Here is a 25,645-nt window from a genome sequence, read left to right as displayed (position 1 = left end):
AAAATCACAGTATCTGTGAAGCACAAGAAAATAAGGTGTGCCTGTATTATCCCCACTCACAGATGAAAAAATGAAGGTTCAGAGAGATTAAGTCATCAACCCAGGATCACAAACTGGCGGAGCTGGGACTAGAGTGAGGTCTTTCTGGTCCCCGTTTTTCCCACTGTGGTCTGTCTTCCTGCTTTCCCACATTGGTGCCTACAGTGAGTTTTATATTAGCAGGTTTCCCAACTTCTCTCTCTGAATCTGGTCCTCATCTTTCACAACTCAGTTATGGGCGCCCCTCATCTTTTAACTCATTTAGGGAACATATCTCTGTGTGCAGGCCTGGAAAGTTCACCACATTCCCTCCAGAGTATCATAAATGAGCACCCAGATCTCAGGTTACTGTGATTTGCAGCTCAGAGGCCTTTTCTTGTTCTCTTTCACTTCTTCACAGTCACTCATTTAAATGCCTAACTATGTGTCGGCCTTGGGGCTACCACAGAGGATACAGTGGCAAACAGACATCACACCTGTCCTGAGGGAAAGGCTGGCAAAGGCAGCCTTCTGGTTAGAAGGAAGGTGCTATACTAGTTCTACCTGTCTACCAATGAAGGGAACAGAATACCACATTACAGTGAGTAACTATCTAATAGTAACTGAGTAAGTTAGGTTTTGTTACATTCATGATAGAGGCAGTGCATTAAGCTACAGATTTCCACAGAATTAGTTTAGATTGAGAAATAAATGAAAACCAGACTGATACATAACTTTCTAATCAGTAGAGGAAACAAAATGAAACAAGAACTTGATTAACATAATAAATTACAACAAAGAAAAAAAAAGTGGCAAGTGGAAAACAAAAAATAAGGTAGAAAGAAGTTCAAATGTGCTATTAATCTCAGTAAATGTAAGTAGGTTAAATATAGAACTCTACAACAGGGTTAAAAACACCAACAATAAACTATTTACAAGAGACATTCTTAAAATAAAACAGCAAAGAAAAACTGAACATAAAGGGATGGAAAATGTTATTCTAGGTAAATGCCAAACAAGTTAGGTAGATGAAACAATATTAATATCAAACAAAACAGAATCCAAAGCGAATGACGTTAAAAAGGCAAAGAGAGATACTTAATAATAACATACAAAATCCACAGAAAAAAGATTTATCAGGGCTTCAGATTTATCAGGGCTTCCCTGGTGGCGCAGTGGTTGAGAGCCTGCCTGCCGATGCAGGGAACACGGGTTCGTGCCCCGGTCCGGGAAGATCCCACCTGCCGTGGAGCGGCCGCGCCCGTGAGCCACGGCCGCTGAGCCTGCGCGTCCGGAGCCTGTGCTCCGCAACGGGAGAGGCCACAACAGTGAGAGGCCCGCGTATCACACACACATACACACGCACACGCACACACACACACACACAAAAGACTTATCAGTAAGGAACGCTTATGCATCTAACAGCACAACTTCAAAATGTACAAAACAAAAATGAATAGAAATACAAAGAGAAATTTTAAAAGTCTCAAGAGACTTTAACATACCTTTATATCAGTCATCTACAGATCAAGTAAATAAAACCAGAAAACCATAGACGAAAAAGAAATAAAAGTAATAAAGACTGGAAAGGAGGAAATAAACCAATGGTTATATTCATAGATGACATGACTATATACATTGCAAAACACAAATAATCTGCCCATAAATTATTAGAAATAAATTAGGTTATCAAGGTTCCTAGATATAAGATCAACACATAAAATTGACTATATGTCTGTATATCCACAATAGTCAGTAAAAATTAAATTTTTAAAAAGATATCATTTACTGAAAGCATTGAGAGCACTGAAAATAGCAATACCAAGGAATAATTCTAAATAAAGATGAACAAACGCACACACACATTATAAGTTACTGAGAGTATTTAAAGACAACCTAAATGAATGGAGGGATATATACCCTGCTGGTGGATTGGGAAATATAATATTGTAAAGATAACAATTCCTCACCAAAATTCCAATAGGTTGTTTGTTGTTGGAGGGGGAGGGGATGAAAATTAACAAATTCTGATCCTAACATTTCTATGGAAATACCAAGGGTCAAGATTTGCCAAGACATTCTGGAAGAACAGGTGACAAAAGCTGTTCTACCAGATATCGAGACTTAGAATAGTTAAGTAAGATAGTGTACACTAGCATAAGAACCAACAAATAAATCAGTGGAAGAGAAAAGAGGACCCAGAAACTGACCCACACATATGTGGACACAACTTATGACAAAAGTGACACTGTATGCCACTGTGGGGAAAGAATGATATTTTCAACAAAGAGTGCTAGCTCAACTACATATCCACCTGGAAGAAAATGAACCTTTTTTAGGAAATAACACAGGAAAATAGTTTCTTAATTTTGGCATAAGGAAAAGCTTCTTAAACAGGATCCAGAAACAAACCAAAAAACAAACAACAACAACAAAAACCTATACAGAAAAGATTGCTACATTGGAATACAGTGAAATTAAGAATTCTGTCCATCAAAAGACACCTCGGCAACATTTAAAAGCAAGCTACATCTTATTTCTATGAGGATATTTACAACACAGGTAACTGAGAAAGGGTCCTATGTAGAATACTCCTACAAAGAAGAACTCCTACAAATCAATAAAGAAAAAGAGAGAGAGAGAGAAAGGAAAAAAGGGAATAGAAAATGAGAGAGAGAGAGAGAGAGGGAGGGAGGACTGGTCAGGAGACTTGAACTGGCACTTCACAAAAGAAGACATGTAAATGGCCAATAAATATATGAAGAAGTACTCACCATTAAACATCCAGAAAACGTAACGAAAACCACAATGACAGCCTTACACATCAACCAGGTCGCCAAAATTTTAAAAACTAATAACAAGGGCTGGCAAGGATGTGTAGCAACTGTTCTCATACACGGTTGGTTGGAATATAAAAGGATAAAACTACTTTGAAAAAAATCTTTATTACAGTTGAACCAATACATACCCTGATGACCCAACAATTAAACTCCTGGGAATAAACCCAACAGAAACACAGGCACCCATGTACCAAGAGACATATATAAAAACGATCACAGTAGTTTCCCTTATAATCACCCCAAACTGGAAAAAACCCAATGATTAAAACAAAAGAATAGATAAATGGCCATATATTCGTACAATGGAATACAGCCATGAACATAAACAAATCACAGCTACACAAACAGAACAGATGAATCTCACAAGGTGTTAAGTGGAAGAAGCCAGTCACAAGAAAATACCAATTGTACAGCAAAACCAAAGTACAGCATTAAAAAATCACAGTGATAGTTAATAGAGGGGAATAGTTAATAGAGGGGAAGAAGCAGGGGAAGGAGGTTGGAAGAGGAGAGGCTAGGGGGATTTCTTAGTGCTTGTGATGTTCCATTTCTTGACTTGGGTGGTGGTCATACACAAATGAGCTGTAAGTTTATAGTGCACTTTTCTATCTGTACATTCCACTTCAATTAAAAGAAGGAAAACTGGTTTACTGGGTTCATCCACACTCTGATATAAATGGCATATTAAAAAATTCAATATTAAAATCTTAAAACTATTTAAAAATACTATTAGTGTATATATGTCAGTTTAAGAAGGAAAAAAAAAAAGGAAAAGAAAATATCTTAGCAAAACAGGAACAGAAGAAAATTTCCTTAAGTTTCATATGCAGATTTGCCAAAAATCAATAGTCAGCATCACATATGAAAAAGCATTCCCTTGAAACTGGTAAGGGGGGGGCACGCACAGGGAGTTGATGTCCACCATTACAGCTATTATTCAATATTACCCTGAATTAAAATCCATTCAATAAAGCAGAAAGAGGAAAAAAGAGAGGTATAAAAATTACAAAGAGAGAGGCAAAACTTAAGTGAGCTCATCTATCTGGAAAAATACATAAAAGTTAACAAAACCTCATATTTCATCAAATCTGAAATATCAAGTATAAGACACATCATTATTTTATGTACCAATACGAAATTTTAAAATATCGTCAAGTAAGATATCATCAATTTAAGAATGCACCCCAACTTCAGAAATGTTCAAATGTATACCTTAGGACCAATGAAATGTAGTACCATAACAAATTAAAGATTTCAGCAAGGTGTCAGATAAAAGAGCAATGTACAAATCCAACAGCTCTCCTATAAGTAGCAATAACCAATTTCAAAATGAATTTTAAAAACAGATCCCATTCACAACAGCAATAAAAACTGGAAATAAACCTAACAAGAAATTTAGGAATTCCTATATATTCCTACGTCAGGGATTATCATATGCAGAAAGTTATAAAATTCAACTGAAGGGATGGAAAAGGGGCATGAATAAATTGATAGATCATGTTGTAAAGATGTCATTCCTCTCCTAATTAATGTATGAACTCAATGTAATACCAATCGAACTCCCAACAGCACTTTTCATGGAACTTGACAAGCTCATTCTAAATTCCTCTGAAGATAAGCAATCACCAGCAGCAAAATTTTGAAAAAGCACAACAACAAAGAGGAAAGAACTACCTCTTAAAATATTAAAATAGGTAGGAAAGAATGATGATTTTGCCTACAAAATTAAAACTTTCTGGGAATTCCCTGGCAGTCCAGTGGTTAGGACTTGGTGCTTTCACTGCCAGGGTCCAGGGTCAATCCCCGGTCAGAGAAGTAAGATCCCGCAAGCTTTGTGGCACAGCTGAAAAAAGTAAATAAAATAAATAATAAAAATAAAATTTTCTGTGCCAGAAAAGATATCATAAACAAAATTCAAATGTAAGTGTCTAAGAGAAAATATTTACAATACATGTAAACCAGAAAAGGATTAAGATCCAAAATATATAAAGAACTTCTATATACCCATAAGCAAAAGACAGAACCCAGCAGGGAGATGGCAAAGGATATAAACAGATAAATCACAGAAGAGGAAATAAACAAGGCTAATGAACACATGAAAGAAAAACCTTCCTGACTAGGAATCAGGGAAACACAATGTAAAACAGTAAGGTACCATTTTCCACCAAGAGACTGGAAATTTTTAATATTTCATTATATAAAGTACTCGGCAAGGATATGGGGAAATACATACTGATGGTCACTGCTAAACAAAACATAATTGCATGCCCATTTTCAAGGGCAAGCTGGCAGTATCTGTTTAAATGTGCATACCACGTAAGCTTGCAACTCTGCTTACTGGAACAACGAGAATTTATTACCTACGTAAAAAAAGATCATACCAAACCAAACATATCAACCAAACGTGTTTGTGCAGATATGTATATATCTATCGTTAAAATGTAAATAAAGAAACTTAAAAAAAAACAGCAGGGTTCTAATTTCCAGCTCTGCAGGGACTTACTTTGGTTAGCCCAAATGCTATGATGCAGGAAAGGGGAATTTTACTTTCTCCACCCTCCTCTAAGGAAAAATACTCCAGCCTCCAGCCTAAGGAAGCATTTTGGTTGCTATTCCTTTATCCTAGTTCAAGTGCACCTATTGTGGAATAGGCTTTAAATTCTGACCCAGGGGGGCAACCGTTACAGTCCAGACAATTTCAAAGAATAAAGTATCTTGTAATAAACACTTTAGGACACATACCAGCAAGAAGCTTCTTTGCCACTGAAGGTCCTCTTGTTTCCTGTGGAAATATCTCCTTTGCTACGAAGGGCCTCCTCTCACTCTTTGGTGATGTACTTGGCCATCTCTCTAAGGCCCTTTGGCTACCAATAGGAAATCTGCTCTGAATTTCACTGAAACATTTCTTTGCCTTTTTTGGTGACAGTGTCTTTTCCAGGAGGGATTCCAAAGCCTGCCATGAAACAGTTAATCATTCTCTTAGTTTATCTCACAAAAGTCTGACTTCTCAATTATAAAACTGAAAATGGGAACTCCAGAGAAACTCATTATTAAATGGCTATCTCTAATTTTTAATGAAACATCACTTAATTTTAAAACTTGGTTATTTAGGAATCCAATTAATAAAAGAATTCTGCATGTTCTTTTACATGTTTAGCTCACTAAAACCAATAGCAAAAAAATAAAGAATATGAACACTCTTAAAGGCATCCAAATTCTAAAATTAAGGATTCCTATTTTAAAAACTAACCACAGTCTTCAGAATATAATCCTATACGCTATATAAGCAGTTTAATTCTCAATGAAAACCTCATAAACTTAAATTATCCTTTAAGTGGGCACACAGACTGTATTTAATGCACATCTTCATAAACTAAAGGAAACTTAGCATGTCCAGTGGCTCTGGTCACTCATCTACCACAACGGGGGAGATCTGTGCCCCTCCACCCCTTCTAAGAGAGGTATGTCATCTAACAAGTACCCACTCGTCACCAGGCAGCAAGGGCCCAGTCTCCCTCCAGTCAGTACAAGTTAAGGACAACTGAACACAGCCAGGGACATTTAGTTCAGATGACAGTAAGGCAATAAGAAAATAATAAGCTATGGGTTGGTGTCGTAGACATCAACAAGAAAGAATACATTTCTTGTGCTACTGAATATTTTCAAATGTAGAGGAGACAAACATTATATTTAAGAAACATTATGTTAAGGCACTTCTGCTCAAAATTTGGGAAAGGGACTATATCTCTTGAGATCCTTTCTAGGATTAGCAAGATATGTCCTCTAAATGAAATCATCTGGCCAATAAATATTTCTTATGGATAAGTTTAAAAAGCACCACATAACTTGATATGCTACCTAAAGGTCTCCATCTGACAATAACATTCCTGACAGTAAGTTCTATACACACGAATGTAACCAACGTAAATCACAAACGTATTTGCTGGATAATGAAACTGTAAAAGCAGAAGGGGACTTAAAGATCACCAAGGGTTAGTTAATGGTAGAACTGGTCTGTCACTTAGTCTCGAATTCTTCCCATTACAGCATCCTTCCTCTACAGCCAACAGCTTACTGTGTCACACTAACAGAAAGGCCATCCTTTTATTTGTGGATGAAAATGTGTGGCGCAGTGGAAATAACAGTGGCATGGGAGTCAGAAAACAGGCATTGGATTTCCAACTATCGAGAGAAGTAACTGTGTCATGTCTCTGACCTTTTTTTTTAATCTGTAAAATAAAAGTAATAAAACCTATTGCAAATCACAGCAACACAGTAAGGATGAAATGACAGCACTCCACAAACTTCAAAGAACTATAAAGATTTAAGGACACAGTGTTTTTGCTGTCTTTGTCACCAATAAAACTAAAAACACTATCCATTCCTGACTAGTACATACCGGTTGTGATTTCCAGAAGTCTCTAGCCATAGCACAAGACTTTAGACTCTGCTTCCATATATTTTTGTGTTTCTTTTTTTCAAAAATCTATCTAGGTTGCACACTGATATTCTAATCTAAGCACTAATCTAAACAGTGCTTTACTGTTTTCCTTTTGTATGCTAATAAGTTCTTTTGGTCACGGTACGGAACATTCTGTTTAATTAATGGACCTGGTTAAGAGTTGTTATGTGTTCTAGACTCAAGTCACCAATTCTCAAAGCAGTGAAATACAATATAGACTAGATTGTAAAAACAAAATTAAAATGAAGTGCTTCTTCTGCCCTCTGCAAAGCCTGAATTTACTAGGCACCAGCTTTGTCTTGTATTCTCCACAAATCTCAATGAAATTAGGCAATGGTAAACATTACTTCCCTGCTTAGAAACAATGCACTTTAAACAAAAATCGGAGTCAATTTCATACCTCAGTTTGTTGCAGGATGTCTATCACCACATCAGGGACAGAAGGATTGGCCTCCAGCTTGGCAGAACAGAGTGAAAGCTGGCGGATGAGACGGCCCAATTCCTTGCACCAAATAGGAACTGCGTGCTCCACCCGGTCAGTAAACTGACTAACAAACATCTGTAAGGCCCGAATGGCTCCTCGATGGGCAGCTGCCAGCCTGGACACTGCCCATGACTGGCAATAAATGAGATGCGAGAGTTATTTCAATACTCACAACTTCTAAACGTTAACCCAACCCTTACGAACATTTACAGCCAATCTTCTTTCTATGTGAGAACAACTTCTACTGTAAAAACTTTTTCATAGTAAAGGGAATTGTAAAGCTTAAAGGTTTTCTAATGAAAAAGTCTTTTCCCTTTTATGCTCAGTTTCTTATACCAGGAGCAACAACAAAAATCTATTTTCAGAACCTGTTTCTTGGAAGATGAGCCCATATTCAGAATATGTAAGATGCTCACTCCCTAATAGGTTTCTACAAGCACTGAAAATATTAGTGCAGAGAACCCACACATAATACTAACAAAATACTGGAAATGTAGTTTATAAGTAGTATTAATCGTAATTAAATTGCGTCATACCTTCTTAGTATGTTTAATTTTATGTGGACTCAATTTATCCAATTCTTCCTGGATTTCTTTAACCTGTTTTGTAAAGGGGGGAGAAATGAAAACTTCGTACCTTTCCACTGATCTTTTCTGTAGAAAAGGATACATTTTCTCTTGTCCAAATATAACCATTATCACTATTATTTTTTATAAATTTATTTATTTATTTTTTGGCTGCGTTGGGTCTTCGTAGCTGCGGGCTTTCTCTAGCTGTGGCGAGCAGGGGCTACTCTGCGTTGCGGTGCGTGGGCTTCTCATTGCAGTGGCTTCTCTTGTTGTGGATCACAGGCTCTAGGTCCAAGGGGTTCAGTAGTTGTGGCTCGCGTGCTCTAGAGCGCAGGCTCAGTAGTTGTGGTGCACGGGCCTAGTTGCTCCACGGCATGTGGGATCTTCCTGGACCAGGGCTCGAACCCGTGTCCCCTGCATTGGCAGACGGATTCTTAACCACTGCGCCACCAGGGAAGTCCCAAATATAACCCTTATTAATTCAAGTCACTTGAAAATGAAACAAGGCTCTTCATTCACCCCCAAAGTAGCTACTGGTTTCCAGTTCGAGATGGTGACTAGAGCACAGGGTTCACCTTCCATCCCTTGGTCCCCAATGTAAGAGGAATTTAACATGAAGGAGTGAAGGTGAAGGTGACTCTGGAAAGGTAGGAGGGCCAAATCAGGATGTCTTCAGTGCTGTGGCTAAAGAATCCAGCCTCCACCCTCTAAGGAACAGCGAGCCAATCAAACCTTTCGAGCACAGCTCTGATTCATGTTTCAGAACAATCTTTATGGCAGCAGCGCAGAGTAAAAAACAAAATGAACCCAACAAGAATACAAAACAAAATCTAACTCAGGCGTTATCTTTTAAATGAAACAGTCCAGTTTTGGGTTCAGCAGTAAGGCTAACACGTGAGCTAAGTGGCCAGAAATGAGTTCAAGGCTTACTAATGAGTAAGGCGTTAAAGTTAAAACAAACATTTAAAAATTCTATCCACAATGTAAAAAATGTAAATGCCTGCTTATCGGCCACTCCATGTGTCCTGAAAGACACTTAACACATTCTTCACTCTTTACTATTTAGTAAAGACAATTAAACTATTTACTATCTACTAAGCTTCTAATACACAATAAACATGAGACAGATGGGAAACTAACAAGGTCCCTATCCTCTAAGACTATAAGGTGCATTACTGGGGACCACAGGTTTCAGGGTAACTGATCCACTTAAATTTATCTGCAAAAATATGGGCTGTATAAGCATTTTTTTCTGGGGAAAGGACACATAGCTCTTAACAGATTCTCAAGAGTCTATGACCTCAAAAAGTAAAGAAAAAAACAAAAACAAAAACAAAAAATCCCCCAGTATTTAAAGAGTTTGGCCAGGGACTTCCCTGGTGGCATGGTGGTTAAGAATCCGCCTGCCATTGCAGGGGACACGGGTTTGATCCCTGGTCCGGGAAGATCCCACATGCCTTGGAGCTACTAAGCCCATGTGCCACAACTACTGAACCTGCACTCTAGAGCCCACAAGCCACAACTACTGAGCCCGCGCACCACAACCAGTGAAGCCCGTGTGCCTAGAGCCGGCGCTCTGCAAGAAGAGAAGCCACTGCAATGAGAAGCCCGTGCACCACAACGAAGAGTAGCCCACACTCACCACGACTAAAGAAAGCCCGTGCACAGCAACGAAGACCCAACACAGCCAGAAACTTTTAAAAAGTCAATAAATAAAACAAATAAATTTATTAAAAAAAAAAAGAGAAGGCATCGCAATGAGAAGCCCGCGCACCGCAACAAAGAGTAGCCCCTGCTCACGGCAACTAGAGTAAGCCTGTGCGCAGCAACAAAGACCCAAGGCAGCCAAAAATAAATTATAAAAATTTTTTAAAAAGATAAAAATAAAATAGTTTGGCCATATACACATAATACACAAACACACATAAAGGCTGAGGACGAGAAGCAGAATTATTTGTCCATGTGTTCAGGAAATTCGGCCTCACAAACACATCAGAATTCATGTAGGATACCTGGTGCCGATATTCCTGAGACAAAAGGAAAACAGGAATTCCCTGAGAAGGTCCCCGGTCCCTGAGCCTCCTCACCTGCTGCTGGAGGACGTAGAGCATTCGGGCAGAACGGACGGCCTGCTCCTTCCTCCTGACACGGATTCTCTGCTCTTCATCTGGATCCAAAGCTTCTTCCATGTGATCTGAAAATATTTTTCCCCCAAAAGTGGATTATAAACCACACATTAAAAACTTATAAAAACTTCAATTACTCAAAGAGATAATGAGGTTGACAATCTCTAGTTTTATTAAGAAAAAAAATGAAGCTGTCATAACCAAAAAATTTCAGTTTTCCTCAGCCATAAAACTAGGAACCAGCAAGTGGGCCTGTGTCCTGACTCAGAGATGGAAGAGGCATGAAGACTAACTAGATCAAGCTCCCCTCCAGGCAGGAATTCCCTGAACCAAATCTCACTGGACAGCCTATACCACAGTTATGCATCTCTTACTATTCTTAAATTCTTTCTATTGAACCCAAATCTATAATGCTTTCTATTTTTTTTTTTTAAATTAAATTTCTTGGTCGCGTCACGTGGCACGCAAGATCTTAGCTCCCCGACCAGGGATGGAACCCACGCCCCCTGCAGTGGAAGTGCAGGGTCTTAACCACTGGACCACCAGGGAAGTCACGTGCTTTCTATTTTTTAAAAAAACCATTTATTGACCTGTTTTTATGTTTAGCAAGACTTCTTTTGCATTCTCTTATCTTGAACCCAGATGAGAAGTCCTTTCTCCAGCATATTAAGACACCAAGGGCTAAAATTATTTGCGTGTCCCAAGTCTTCATTTACTTGTCAGGAAGCACACCCTCGTACACACTGCTGCTCCACGTTTTCAAAAGATTCATTCAAAGGAACTGTTTCTGGAAGACTGCCTGAGCAGCTCAGCTTTAAAGGTCCCCTGTATGAGGCCCCATCACCAGAGCAGCGGGCCTCGTGGCTTTGCTCCCCTGGCATCATGGTTTCTACCAAACTATACTGTGGGGTCATGCGACAGACCGCCACTGAGCGATGTTAGGAGAAACAAGCCAAAACACTGCTGCTATTCTGATGTAGGAATGTTTTCAAATTGTTCATATTACACAACATACTCTTTATGAAGACCCACCAGAAACAAATTTTTTTCCAGCCTCAATACGTGGTATAATTTTTTTCCTCATACAACTGTTTTTTTCTCTGTAAATTCTGCAATTGATCACATTTTCCTGGTGAGCTGACTGTGAGGAAGCTCAGAAACAAATCTGTAACCCGTTCCTAATAAATCTTATTTTTCCTTTCCTTATTTTTTCCTGTGCCAAAATATCCTCATTTACATATTTTTGTTCTATTTTATTCAATCTGTTTTTGTAAGGCACCTTAAATTCCTTACGTAACATGCATACGCACACATATGCATACATTACTTGACTTTATAGTGCAAAAGATCATTATAGACTATGTGTTATCTTAGCACAGTAGCTCCTTTCCATGTTAACTCCCTATTCCTTGCAGTCTGAAAGCTAGGCTTGATCCCCCTACTTGTTAGCTATGGTAACCCCAAATTTTCCATGTGCAATCAATCTTCTACTCCCCAGGGAAATGCAAGGGCATAGGGAACACTGAAAAACTGTAGAGAACAGTATATGAGGATTACACACCTTCCTTTCTACCCTGTGGTCAGATATTTTATATGTATATCCATAACACCCCATCACTGCTGTGTACTCATCTAACCATTGCCTAAGTCAGAACTGGTTTTAGCTATAATATACAGGTATTATGCTCTTTTCTGAACAAATTAATTTTTCCAGAAGGACTTCTGGATACAGAAGCAAAACATTACAGGATAATTTGCACTCAGGTGCTAGAGGACCTAAGCTTCAGACAACAGGTACCGCAATTACTAGGCGGGGCCCTCAGTCAGTCGACTTACCAAGTACAGCCTAAGGAAAAGAGGCTCTTTCAGGTGCTTCTGCTGGAAAGAGGGGCTAGGGCAGGACAAACTCGTCAGAAAAAAGACACTGGTCAAACTCCAAGTCCACCTGTCTTGTCATGAGCGCTCACTCTAGTGACAGGAGACAATGGAATGTGACAGGGGGCGGGGATCCCGAAGAATGTATTTGGACTATACCCTCTCATAGCATCTTTTCGAAGTCAAGAGTCCAATTTTTCTCACCTTTTTTAGTTAATTCTTCAATTTTATGGATACAACTGCTCAATTCTTTCTGGAGTCGCTGAACTTCCAGCAGGCTTTTGTGTCCACATAGGCTTTTGTGGTCACCTATCCTGGCATGTGGCTGAAGTCCTGGATCACGAGTGGGTGGCGACTTTGGCATGGTGAGGTCTGACTGTCCCGGATGAGATGTGTACAGGTATACCTTGGCACCTGAGCTGGAAATTTCTACTTTGGATGGCTGGTTGCTGCCGTGACAGACTTCCCGACTCTTTGATTCCTTCCTTTCCACTCTATGGTCAGATATTTTATGGTTAGACTGTCCACATTTCTGAAGGATTTGGGGCTGACTTCTGAGATGGTGTTCTTTTACGTGTTCTTCAAGTTGTCTTCGTTTTACATCTCTTTTGGCTAGATGGACAGCATAGCTAAGTCTCTCTTCTGATATGACAGAAAATGAAACAGAACTGCCTACGTCAGGACCGTTTCTAAAACCTGAATCTCTACAATGGTATGACTCATTGTATGAGTGCTTCAGTTTTTCAATTCTAATCCCATGTGGGCAAGAATATCGGATTGCCAAGTTGCTTGAATGTGTCGGAACATTCCTATTAAACTGCAGCTGGTTCTTCAAAAAAAAAAATAAAAGCAAGCGCACATTAGAAAAATGACATATTGCATAGTTAGTATATGCCTATAATCAAGTTTCTAACATTTCACCCACACGATTATTAGTGCTAAGAGGTATTTTCCTGTTGTACTGATAGAATCAGCTACTCTCACACACCCCTGAGTTAACCACACACCCCTGGTTCTATCCTACCATCACCCAGTCCCCAGTATTATCCTTCTGGTTTACTAGTAGCATACTAGAATCCTCCTCACAAAGTCAACTCAGAAAGCTTCAAACAGAACCAGTAAGTTCCTCAGCTCCCCAGTGATGGACTTCTGCCCTGTATCAAAATGTCAGTTTCCAGCAAGTGATCAGTACAATTCATTATGAGTGTTCCTGAAAATTGCTCCACAGATGCACCACACAGAACCTAAGCCACTGACAATACTCTTCCTGAGATTTTTCATCTGGTGGTTAGACCACATCTCTTATCCTACACCTAAGTGCATCTTGCTCTAAACAGTCCACTTCACCTTCTTAGGCAAGTTTAAATGTTTGTTAGTTATAATCATGATAGACACAGGTTTTGTTTTTTCACTTAACAAACATAGGCATGTTTCCATACTCTCACAGTTTTCATTATTTTTCACAGTTGCACTTTCCAAAATCCAATGAATGGCCTTTTCATGCTTAACCTAACTATAACCTTATTATTAAACAGACTGTTTCAGCTTTTCCACTAATAGAAATATTACTTCAATTAATATTCCCATGCATTTAGTCTTTTTCTCTTTTTAAATTATTTCCTTAGGATAAATGATCTGTTCTGCAATTACTATGTCAAAGGGAGCAAACAATTCTGTGGCTTTGGACCTGTCCATGGCAGGTAAATAGCACTAGGAGAATCCGTGCGTGCAAACCCAGTGCAGCCTGTGCTATGATGCCTTATTCTTGAGACGGCCGCCCCAACTCTCACAGCACACACAAGAACATGTGTTTATACAGTCACGTGTATGAAGAGTTAGTTTAAACTAACCCAGTGTGATAAAACTTCAGGAAAGTATTTTAGGGAAAAAAAGTAGAGATGAGAGAGAAAAAAAAGAATTACCATCTGAAAGGTGCACAGAATGAGGAACAATACTTGGAACTTATGGCCTTATTGGAGAAATCTTCCCCAAAAGTAAAAATAACCTAAAATACCTAGGGGATTTCATATAAGTACTAGAAAAAAAAAAAATGAATGAATGAATTCCTCTTTCACCTGGGTATAGGGAAAGGCTTTCTAACTGTGACTCAAAATCCATATGCAATAAAAGAGTGATAATTTTTACTACATTAAAATAAAAAAATTTAAAACAATTTCTGTTTTTTATGGTTTAAAAACACCATAAACAAAGTCAAAGAACTGAAAAACTGGAAGAAAAATATTTGTAAATTGAGATGAAAAAAGACCAAAACTCAGTAGAAAATGGTGAAAACACATAACAGACAACTAACAACAACAAAAAAAGAAACACGGCCCTTAAATATATGGAAGGTTCGTCAAGTTCATAAAAACACAAATTAAAAATACACTGAGACAGCAAGAGATCACCAAAAATTAAGAGATATAACAACACATGCTGTTGGCAAGACTTGGGAAAACAGGCCTTCTCACAGGATGCTGGTGGGAGTGCAACCCTCAGAGACGGGACTCCAGCAAGAGCAAACAAAACCACACATGCGTTTGCCTTTGACCCGGCAGTCTCACTTCCAGGAATTTATCCTGAAGATACACCCCCAACAATACATACGCACAGGGCTACTCACTGCTCTACTGTAACTGCCAAGTATTGGAATTGACCTAAATGCCTATGTAGAAGCATGTCTCAAACTGTGCTATATCCTGGATTTCCTTGGTGGCGCAGTGGTTAAGAATCCGCCTACCATTGCAGGGGACACGGGTCCGAGCCCTGGTCCAGGAAGATCCCACATGTCGCAGAGCAACTAGGCCTGTGTGCCACAACTACTGAGCCTGTGCTCTAGAGCCCTCAAGCCACAACTACTGAGTCCGTGTGCCACAACTACTGAAGCCCACGTGCCTAGAGCCCGTGCTCCCCAACAAGAGAAGCCACCGCAATGAGAAGCCTGTGCACCGCAACAAAGAGTAGCTCCCACTCACTGAAACTAAAAGCCCACACGCAGCAACGAAGACCCGACGCAGCCATGAATAAAGAAAGAAAGAAAGAAAAGAAAACAAAAGAAACTATGCTACATCCACACAGAGGAGTACTATGGAGATGTTAAGAATGAGGAAGATATGTATGAACCCATGCAGAGGGATTTCTCAGATATGCTGTTCAGTGAAAAGAGCAAAGTGCAAAAAAGAGTATCTGTAATACTCCACCCTTCAAAAAAGGGGAGAAGTACTTCATGAGAAAGCACACATACATCTGATCATTTGTGCAGAAAGAAACAAAGGGAAGAAAAATCAGAGAATAATAAGATTAGGTATCTACAGGGTGTGGGTAGAAATTGGGTGGAAAGGATAGAGGGAATGGGGGGGGCGGTAATACTTCACTGAATGTTCCCTTTTGCACACGTTTGTTTGGAACCACATTAATGTTTCCCATATACTAGAGAGACAGGAAGGAAAAGAAGAAGGGAGGGAGAAAGGGAGGAAGATAATAAATTAAATTCATACGGATGAAGAAAAACCCTAAAAATAAATACTAACAGAAACCAATGAACCAAAATGAAGTTCAAATGACTAACATAACCACACTAAAAAGTGGAGGTTTAAAAAAAAAAAATCAACCCAATTAACTTTTGAACATAGCATTTGGACTATATGCCCTCAGGCTAAAGACAAAAAGTTCTCTAAACAAATACTGAACTCTAATTTGTAGGGTTCTTTTTTTGCAGAGGCATGGATTGCAATTCTCAAACAGTTTTGTACATTCTAGGATTGAGCAAATGAATACGCATACTGTGGATAACTGGAGACTGGTTTCACACTGTTGAATACGGGAGTTACAAATGGGAAGTGTTGGATTGGACTGGAGATACCTGTGTGAACTCATGGGTTTAATATAGACAGATAGGCAGGTAGACAAACAGACACACGGAAAGGGAGGAAAGAACGGAGTAAGACAGAGGAGGGGAGAAGGAAGGAGGAAGTGCAGATCTGCATACAAATGTGTGTACAGGCACACAAGTATATATAACTATTTCCCAATTATGTCCTCTGGGAGGGCATATAAGAGAAACACTGACATCCGAGAACCAATGAGCACATCTAGTACCTGGATACTGATTCCTAAAATCCATTCTCCACCAAAGGGATGAAGTCTCCTTTGATAAATAGCTGATTCTAGGGCTGGGACAGGGGAAAATTATGCTGAGCCTGGAATATCTTTTTATAGCAAAAAGTGGTCGAAGATTGATGGAAACATGAAAGGGACACTAGAATCAGCTTGAAGTGACTCTCATTTCACTGGCCAAATCAGAGACCCTTTTTTTTTTTTTTTTGCGGTACGCGGGCCTCTCTCTGTTGTGGCCTCTCCCGTTGTGGAGCACAGGTTCCAGACGCACAGGCTCAGCGGCCATGGTTCACGGGCCCAGCCGCTCTGCGGCATGTGGCATCTTCCCAGACCGGGGCACAAACCCGTGTCCCCTGCATCGGCAGGCGGACTCTCAACCACTGCGCCACCAGGGAGGCCCCAGAGACCATTTGAATATCATACTGAATTAAGTAACACTCTCAAAGTCTGCTCTGATATAAATAAATAAATAAGTCACCACCACATCATAATAAAAAATTGATTCAGGCAAAAATCATCCATGAGCTCTTTTCCGGTTATTGTGGCGCGAGGGGCCATAAGCAGCAAAGTCTCCCGAGACTCCCTCTACGAGGTGGTGCAGGAAGTCCTGCACGAGAACCAGCGCAAACGCCAGAAGTTTTTGGAGACGGTGGAGCTTCAGATCAGCCTGAAGAACTATGACTCTCAGAAGGACAAACGCTTCTCGGGCACCGTCAGGCTTAAGTCCACTCCCCGCCCCAAGTTTTCCGTATGTGTTCTGGGGGACCAGCAGCACTGTGATGAGGCCGAGGCTGTGGATATCCCCCGCGTGGACACCCAGGCCCTGAAGAAACTCAGCAAGAATAAGAAACTGGTCAGGAAGCTGGCCAAGAAGTATGATGCCTTTTTGGCTTCAGAATCTATGATCAAGCAGATCCCACGAATCCTGGGCCCAGGTCTGAATAAGGCTGGCAAGTTCCCTTCCTTGCTGACCCACAATGAGAACATGGTAGCCAAAGTTGATGAAGTGAAGTCCGCAGTCAAGTTCCAGATGAAGAAGGTACTGTGTCTGGCGGTGGCTGCTGGCCACATGAAAATGACAGATGATGAGCCTGCGTACAACATCCACTTAGCTGTCAGCTTCCTGGTGTCGTTGCTCAAGAAAAACTGGCGGAACGTTCGGGCTCTGTACATTCAGAGCACCATGAGCAAGCCCCAGCGCCTGTACTAAGGCACAGCTTAATAAACCATACTCCCACCATTAAAAAAAAAAAAACATCAGTGAATGCTAAACTAGCAAATGAAGTTTGGGGAACAAAAGGATATTAACATAGTCTCAAAGACAGATACTTCCAATTACAAAAGGCAAAAGAGTAACTTTACAATGGAAAACTTGGCAGACACCACCTTAATCAAATAATTAAAGTTAACATTGTCAGTAATGGGACTAAATCGACAGCGTGTACCTCCTGATATGATGCACTGAGAAGAACTCAGCATCACCTCGGTGGTTTTCCCACCGCAAGCGCATAACCTGAACGTAATTATAAGAGAATTTCAGACAAACCCAAAATGAGAGGAAATCCTTGAATAACAAGCCTGTAGTTTTCAAAAATGTCAATGTTATGAAATACAAAGACTCAACAATCATTCAGATTAAAGGAAACTAAAGAAACATGACAATGAAACTCATGATCTTAGATTTTCTTTCACTATGAAGGACATTATTGGAACAACTAACAAAATCTCAGTGAGGTCTGTAGATTACATGATAGCATCATTTGATGTTAATTTCCTGATTTTGATCACTGTACCATGATTATACAAGCAAAAGTACTTAGGGGCAAAAGGGCATCATGTTTGTAACTTACTCTTAACCAGTTTAGAATTGTGTGTGTGTGTGTGTGTGTGTGTGTGTGTAGTGAGCAGAGAGAGACAAAAAAAAGGAAGGAGGGAGAGAGAGAGGGAGGGAAAATGTAATAAAATGCTAACATTTGGGGAATCTGGGAGAAGAGTATCCAGGAATTCTGCGTACTATTCTTGCAGCTTTTCTGTCAGTCTGAAATTATGTCAAAATTTTAAAAAAGTTTTTCTTTGCGATATTACTATACACCCACCAAAATGGTGTAATTAAAAAATATATAGAATTTAAAAACACCAGCAAATGCTGGCAAAGATTGGAGCAACTGGAGCTCTCATTCATTACTGGTAGGAAAATAAAATGGTACAACCACTTTGGAAAAAGGTCTGTTGGTTTGTTAAAAAACTAAACATACACCTACCCTATGACCCAGCAATTTTACTTTCAGGTATTTACCCAAGAGAAATGAAAACATGTTTACAAAAAGATCTGTACAAGAATGTTCATAGCAGCTTCATTCATAGTGACCCAAACAGCCCAGGTATCCATCAGTTGGAGAATGAATAAACAGTGGTACACATTTACTATGGAATACTACTCAGTATTCAAAAGTAACAAACTACTGATACATGCAGCAAGGTGGATGAATCTCAGAAATATTACACCAAATCTCAGAAACATCATACCCAGTGAAAGAAGCCTCACACAAAAGAGTACACAGTATATGACTCTGCTTACATGAAGCTCTAGAACAAACAAAACTAATCTATGTTGAAAAAAAATCAGAATAGTGGTTGCCTGTGGAGGGCCGGGGTGGGACTGACTAGGAAGGGGCACGAGAGAACTTTCTGGGGTAATGTAAATGATCTGTATCTTGATAGTGGTATTATACATGGGTTATACATGTGTATACACATGTGTATACACTTGTCAAAACTCAGCAAATGTGACAAGATGTATACATTTCAGTGTATTTGTTGCAAACGTAAAATGTACATCAAAAGAAAAAAAGGGTAAACAAAGGATGAATTCTAGGGGACTTCCCTGGCGGTCCAGTGGTTAAGACTTTGCCTTCCAATGCAGGGGGTATAGGTTCAATCCCTGGTCGGGGAGCTAAGATCCCACATGCCTCGGGCCGAAAAACCAAAGCACAGAACAGAAGCAATATTGTAACAAATTCAATACAGACCATTTAAAAATGATCCACATCCAAAAAAAAAAAATCTTTAAAAAAGAATGAATTCTAGTGTATGATACACATGCTCAAGTACTCAGGGTACTCAGAGTCTGCAATTTATTCATTTATTTTATTTTTATCTTATTTATTTTTGGCTGTGTTGGGTGTTTGTTGCTGCACACGGGCTTTCCCTAGTTGTGGCAAGCAGGGGCTACTCTTCGTTGCAGTGTGCAGGCTTCTCGTTGCGGTGGCTTCTCTTGTTGAGAAGCACGGGCTCTAGGCACGTGGGCTTCAGCAGTTGTGGCACACGGGCTCAGTAGTTGTGGCTCACAGGCTCTAGAGTGCAGGCTCAGTAGTTGTGGTGCACAGGCTTAGTTGCTCCGTGGCATGCGGGATCTTCCTGGACCAGGGCTGAACCCATGTCCTCTGCCTGGGCAGGCAGATTCTTATCCACTGTGCCACCAGAGAAGCCCCTGAAATTTATTTTGATCTGAGTCCAAAAGTATGAGGGATTGATGAATGGATTCTAGAGGGATGGACTGAAGCATAGATATGCAATGGAACAAACACGTGAAATAGTAATGGAATCTACAGGTTCACTGTAAAATTCTGTTTGTTGTATGTTTGAAGATTTGCGTAAATACAATGCTGGGGGAAAAGACATTTTGGGGACAACTGGGTGAAGCTGAATGAAGACTGGTTCTTAGATAATATTAGGGAATTATTTTTTGTCCATTTTCTTAGGTGTGATAATGGTTAAATCTAAAAGGTGATTTAAAACGTGTTCATTGCCCTTTTCTTTGTCTGAAATGTTTCGTAACAAAACTCTGAAGAGAAAAATAAAACGAAACTACCTGGGTCTGAAGTTTCCTGGGGTCACTCCTCCCATCCAGTTGGACACTAGATGCTAGATGAACACAGGTTGAGGCTGGTCTGCCTGATCCCATCATGTCAGAAAGTGTAGTACAATAGTGAAAGCTCAGTCATCAGCCAACAGTTCTCTCCTAAAATCATTGCCTAAAATAAAAGAAAGTACTTTCAGACCAACTGCATTCAAACGAAAGGAAAGAGTAAGTAAAACACAGTGCCATGCTCATATAACAATATCGTGGTAGCCCCCAGCCACCTCATACTACAGAGTGAATGCTTAAGGACAGGTATACAACAGTATCTTCCACTTGCTAAAGCAACTACACTTTTGAAATTCTACCTTCCAAGCGAATAGGGGACACACTAGCTTAATGACTATCTCTTGAGCCCTTTTCATTCCAAATTTCACATCTCAAAGGTCATCGATAAAACGTTATTCCAAAAACAGAGCTCTGCTATGGTAAACAAGCACTTTCCCGCAAGGAAGTTTTACGGATATACAGCCTACGTTAATAAATCCTAACTACTAACCAAAAAGCAGTACACTTCACTCTTCTGGGTAGCTCAGAAGGACATAACTCTGAATGACTCTAAGTAAACCTGTGGCATCGGAGTACCTAGACTGACGCCAGGAACTGCCATTAACTAGCTGAATGACCTCTGTACACCTTCAATTTCCCCCAAACTCCCCCCACCCTATATTCACATACAGTGTCTAACAGATAAGAGCGCTTTGTAAACTACACATGCACCAGTGCCTCTCCCTATTCTGAATGCCTCCTTATAGACACTACTGCCCTTGCACTCACACACTTGCTCATGTCGTTATTTACCTATTTCACAGGTATCTGTCTCATCTTCCCAGCTAGACAAGGTTCCTGGAGGGTTAGGGCCTTGTCTTGCTCTTCTCTGAGATTCCCCACAACAGTGCTTTGAGCATAGTGGACAATTTAACTCAACATTTGTCGAATTAAGCAGATTTTCCATAAACTGACTAGTGTTAACTGCATGGGGGAGCTTGCCCTCTCAAAGAGTCCCATAGGAACTCAACTGGGAAATTCAGGTTTTTTTAAAGATCCCTAATTTAAGCTTTTGAATAAACTCAAGGATTGTAGACTGGATTTGCCTAAAGACTGACTGTAGAAATATAAAGATTCCTTATTTCTAAGGCTGTAGAGACATAATCAAAAGCGGAGATGGGAGGAAGCACCCGAGTGAGGCAATCCCAACTGGCTTGACATCACCACAGTCCAGGGGCCGGAGCCGCAGAATGAAGGAGCCTGCAGAATTGGGGCCTGGGCATCTGTGGCTTGTACGTGGTCAGTACTTTCCCCCTGGATGCCAAAGGCCTAACAGTCCATTCTCCAACAGGAAGAAACTAGGTGATCCCCACAGTTCCAGGATACCTCGAGTGATGCTACACACACACACACACAAGCACATCCACACACGAAGCCCAGGGACACCCACCCCGAACCGTTCCCCTATACAAAGTCCTGGGACACCCCTCTCCTTGCAACCTGTCCCTTTCCCATTGTGCCAGAAAACCTCCCAATGTGTTATCCCATATACGGTGAGGCATCTCCAGGAAGTATCTCTCTCCCCCATCCTGAGACACCCTTACGGCCTGTGCCTTCATCCATAACCCAGGACAAATCTCCCCCCAACCTGTTCCCTCCCAAAGAGCCCCAGGGTCCCCCAACTTGTTCCCTATATATACTACTGGAATGCACCCCTCAATCTGTCCTCCCCCTCACAATTTTCTCCCAAATTGTTCCCCCTCCCTCTGATTCTAGACCCTCCTGCAGCCTGTCTCCTCCCACCCTGCTGTGCATGATCTCTCAAGTGGCCAATGCCTGTCTCCTCCCTTGAAACTGGGGGCACTTCCTCGGCTTCATTCACCCCCCAAGCCGTGCCTGTCCTGGACACCCCTGGCACGTTCTCAGAGTCCGGTTCTTCCCCTGCAGACCTTGGGCAGCTCCATAACCTGGTCCCACGCCCACAGGTGTAAGACACCCCCCCTGGCAGCCCCAGGACACTTCTACCTCCTGTCTCCCACCCTGGAGCCCCGGGGCCCTCTGTGGACGGCCTCCTCCCCGCCGTGAAGCTGGAGACAGCCATACTGGGATCTTCTCCTGCAGACCCAGTCACCCACACTGCGGCAGGCCGGCGCCCCGCCGTGGGAACTCCTACAGCTGCAAGCACCCCCAAAGACAGAGGTACCCTCACAGCCCCAGGGACAGCTCCATCGGCTCTCCTTCTCCATAGGCCTGCAACGCCTTCAGAGTCAGTCTCCCCGTTCCCAGGTCCTGAAGCCCTGGCAGCAGTGGGCACCTCAGTCGCATGTCTCCTTCTCCATGCCCCTGAGCCACCTCCAGAGCTGGCATCACCCACCAGCGGTCCAGGGGCCCCAGCAGCTGTGGACACCCCTGCAGTCAGAAGTACTCCTGCAGTCTGTCCCCTCCCTGGCAAGCATGAGAAACCCCCAGGGCCAGTCTCCACCCCCAGGGGACCAGGTACCCGAGAAGCCATGGGCACCTCAGCAGCCACAGGAACCCTAGCACTCTGTCTCCTTCCCCATGATCCTGGGGAAGCCTCACAACCAGTATCCTCTCCCACAGACCACAGCTCCTGGGGAGCCACAGGTACCCCTGAAGCCAAGGGTATCCTGGTAGTACGAACCTCTCCCCACAGGTTCAAGTCATCCCTGGAGCCACCTTCCTGACACACAGAGCCAGACACCCACACAGCGGCAGGCACCCTGGCAGGTACACTTCCAGACCCAGACTTACACACAGCTGTGGGCGCCCCTGCTGGGGCACTCCTGTGCTTGGACACACCTGCTGCCTCTGGCGACCCCACTGCCTCAGACAGCCCCGCGGCCTGTCTTCTCATGCAGGGACATGAGGCATCCCCACAGCCAGCCTCCTGATCCACAGACCCGGGTCCCCCTAAAGCTGCAGGCACCAGAGCCTCTTGCCCCCCCAGAGCCCACCTCCTTTCCCACAAACTCAAGACATTCCCACCGCAGGTCTCCTCCCCAACAGCCCCTGTCACTGCATCAGCCGGGGGCGCCCCCAGAGCCTGCTGCCTAGCCCACAGGCCTGGGACACCACCGCCGATGGTCCATTCTCCCACAGCTCCTGCTACCATCGGAGCCTGGGACACCCTCACAGGCTGTTCCGTTCCCCACAGACCCCAGACACTCCCACAGCCTGTCTCTGGCCCCAGAGGCCTAGGCACTCCCATAGCCTGTCCTATGTCCCACAGGCCTGTAGCGCCCCCAGGACCTGCCTCCTGCTCATCAGGACCAGACACCTCTGCAGGCTGTGCAGCTTTCCGGGACCCGAAGTCGCCCCCAGAGCCTGTCTCCACCCACACAGCCTGCCCCCTCTCCCCGAATCCTGGCTCACCCCGACATCTCGCTCCTGCTCCAGTCGCACAAGACACCCCTATGGGCTGTCCCGTGCCCCACAGGCCAGGGAGACGCCCGGCGTCTGTCTCCTCCACGGCTTGTCTCCTCCGCCACGCGGCTGGGGCACCCACAGAGGGAGTTTCCTCCCGCGCAGCTCTGGGCACCCCTGCGGTCCGCCCCCTTCCCCCTAAGCCTGGGGTATCCCCACACACAGGCGCCTGCGCTGCCTGCTCCCTCCCCCGCAGACCTGGAGCAGCCCTGCCGCCTGGCTCTCCCTCCACAGCTCTGGGTACCTCCACAGCCTCAGGCCACCCCACAGTGGCCCCGGGAACCCCCCCAGTCGACCCTTTTCCCCAAGAGCCCGGGGCAACCCCATAGCCTATCCCCTCCACGGGCCCAGGCACCGCCACGTCTTGTCTTCTCCCCCGCGGGTGTGGGGCAATCCCAGAACTTGCCTCCAGAGTCCCAGGCACAGCCACAGGTGGCATCCTCACAGCCTGGCCTTGTCCACACAAATCTGAGGCCCTCTCACAGCCTGCCCCTAGGTCCGGAGCTATGGCTACTCCTGCGGCCCGGGGAACTGGCCTGTCCTGTCCTTTCACCCATGGTCCGGTGAGACCACCACAGCTGGTCTCTACCCACGAAGCCCGGCCAGGAACCCCCCTTTCAACCGGCCCTTCTCCTGCAGACACGGGATGGAGCTCGACTCTGCTTCCTTCCCCACATCCTGAAGCTGCCCTCATAGCTTGCACCTTCAACCACAGTTCCAGAATGCTCTCATGCCCCGTAGATCCCGGACGACCTTTTCTCTCACAGCCTCGGGGGCTCCTATAAGCCGTCTCCTCCTCCTCCCCAGTGCCAGTCACCCACACAGAGCCGACAGGCCCCACCACCTGGGGTTCCCCCACTGCCCCGTTCACCCACACAGTCCCAAGGTCCCTTGCTACCTCCATCAAGACTGCCGTGCCAGGTGTCCCCGCAGCCTTGTTCGCCCCGGCGGCCTGGGCTGTCCCCGCTGCAGGTCTCCTCCCCCATGGCCGCCGACAGTCCTGCAGCCTTTCCGCACTCACACAGCGCGTCTCCCGCACCGAGGACCTCGCCCGGCGCCTCCCTCCACGGCCTCGGGACGTCCCTGCACCCCGTCTCTTCTCCCACGGCCGCCGGACTCCGCGCCCGGACCTGCTGGGCCCCACGCAGCGGCCCGGCGTCTTCGCCACTAGCTCGCCCCTGCGCAGCCCCGGCAAGACCCCTGGGCCAGCCGCCCCACTCATCGCTCCAGGGCGACTCCCGCCTTCCCAACGCAGCCCCGCGGCACTTTCTGTCTCAGCACCGGCTCCCAGAGCGGCTCCACACACGCACTCACACACTCAGCTCTAGCCCTCCGAGCCTTCCTCCCTCCCAGCCCCCTACCCCCGCCCAGTCCCGGACGCCCGCCCCCCGGTCCCGGGGCCCCAATAAAGCCTCGGCAGGAGAAAAGGTAATTAGGCCCGACGAGCGGCAGGATCTGCGCTGGGTCAAAGTCTCCTCTCCCGCAGATCCATGACTCCTAACGCGGCTTCCCACAATCCCCCCAGCTGTGGCCAGAGCCCACCTGGTCTGGGGCGCGGCGCGCCTACCAGAAAGCGGGCTGGTGGCCGCAACTAGGCCTCCCTTCCGGCCGCTCGCCCAGTCGCCATGGCAACGGGCGCAGGGCGGGTTGGGAGCCGTTAAGGCTCCGGAGCCACCTAAGGGTCCTGGGGCTGCGCGGCGGCAGGTTCTGCAGCCACTGCACATGGGCTGGGGCCGGGACCAGACAGGGGCAAAAGCCGGGGTTTCGGGGTGCAGTCAGCACTGAGAGACCTGAGAAAAGAGAA

The 25,645-nt window shown here is 43.7% G+C and overlaps 2 protein-coding genes and 1 pseudogene across 3 annotated transcripts in view; 1 reads left to right on the top strand and 2 right to left on the bottom strand.

The window, feature by feature from the left end:
• The window catches only part of KIAA0753 (KIAA0753 ortholog), a 53,952-nt gene extending 33,498 nt beyond the window's left edge, over nt 1-20,454 (bottom strand). The window contains exons 1-6 of the mRNA XM_065897506.1: nt 20,362-20,454; nt 12,579-13,203; nt 10,461-10,567; nt 8,341-8,403; nt 7,721-7,936; nt 5,601-5,811 (exon numbers count right to left, since the gene is read on the bottom strand). Of these exons, the coding sequence (XP_065753578.1) occupies nt 5,601-5,811; nt 7,721-7,936; nt 8,341-8,403; nt 10,461-10,567; nt 12,579-13,203; nt 20,362-20,454 (1,315 nt within the window). The remainder of the gene's footprint in view (nt 1-5,600; nt 5,812-7,720; nt 7,937-8,340; nt 8,404-10,460; nt 10,568-12,578; nt 13,204-20,361) is intronic.
• On the top strand, nt 17,011-17,721 carry LOC136138346 (large ribosomal subunit protein uL1 pseudogene; annotated as a pseudogene). The gene has a single exon (XR_010656784.1). The product of XR_010656784.1 is annotated as a large ribosomal subunit protein uL1 pseudogene (transcript).
• Nucleotides 20,455-22,096: 1,642 nt separating the features above from the next.
• LOC136139157 (collagen, type I, alpha 1b) lies at nt 22,097-25,063 on the bottom strand. The gene has a single exon (XM_065898050.1). The coding sequence runs from the start codon at nt 25,061-25,063 to the stop codon at nt 22,097-22,099; it is 2,967 nt and encodes a 988-aa protein (XP_065754122.1).
• Nucleotides 25,064-25,645: the final 582 nt, after the last annotated feature.

Source organism: Phocoena phocoena, chromosome 19, assembly GCF_963924675.1.
Source record: "Phocoena phocoena chromosome 19, mPhoPho1.1, whole genome shotgun sequence".
Classification (NCBI taxonomy): domain Eukaryota; kingdom Metazoa; phylum Chordata; class Mammalia; order Artiodactyla; family Phocoenidae; genus Phocoena; species Phocoena phocoena.
Note: the sequence above shows the minus strand (reverse complement) of the source record. Positions and strands in the feature narration are given on the sequence as shown.

What these genes read in the sequence shown, in the direction of transcription:
- LOC136139157 (XM_065898050.1), bottom strand. Translation starts at nt 25,063, where the DNA reads ATGAGTGGGGCGGCTGGCCCAGGGGTCTTGCCGGGGCTGCGCAGGGGC.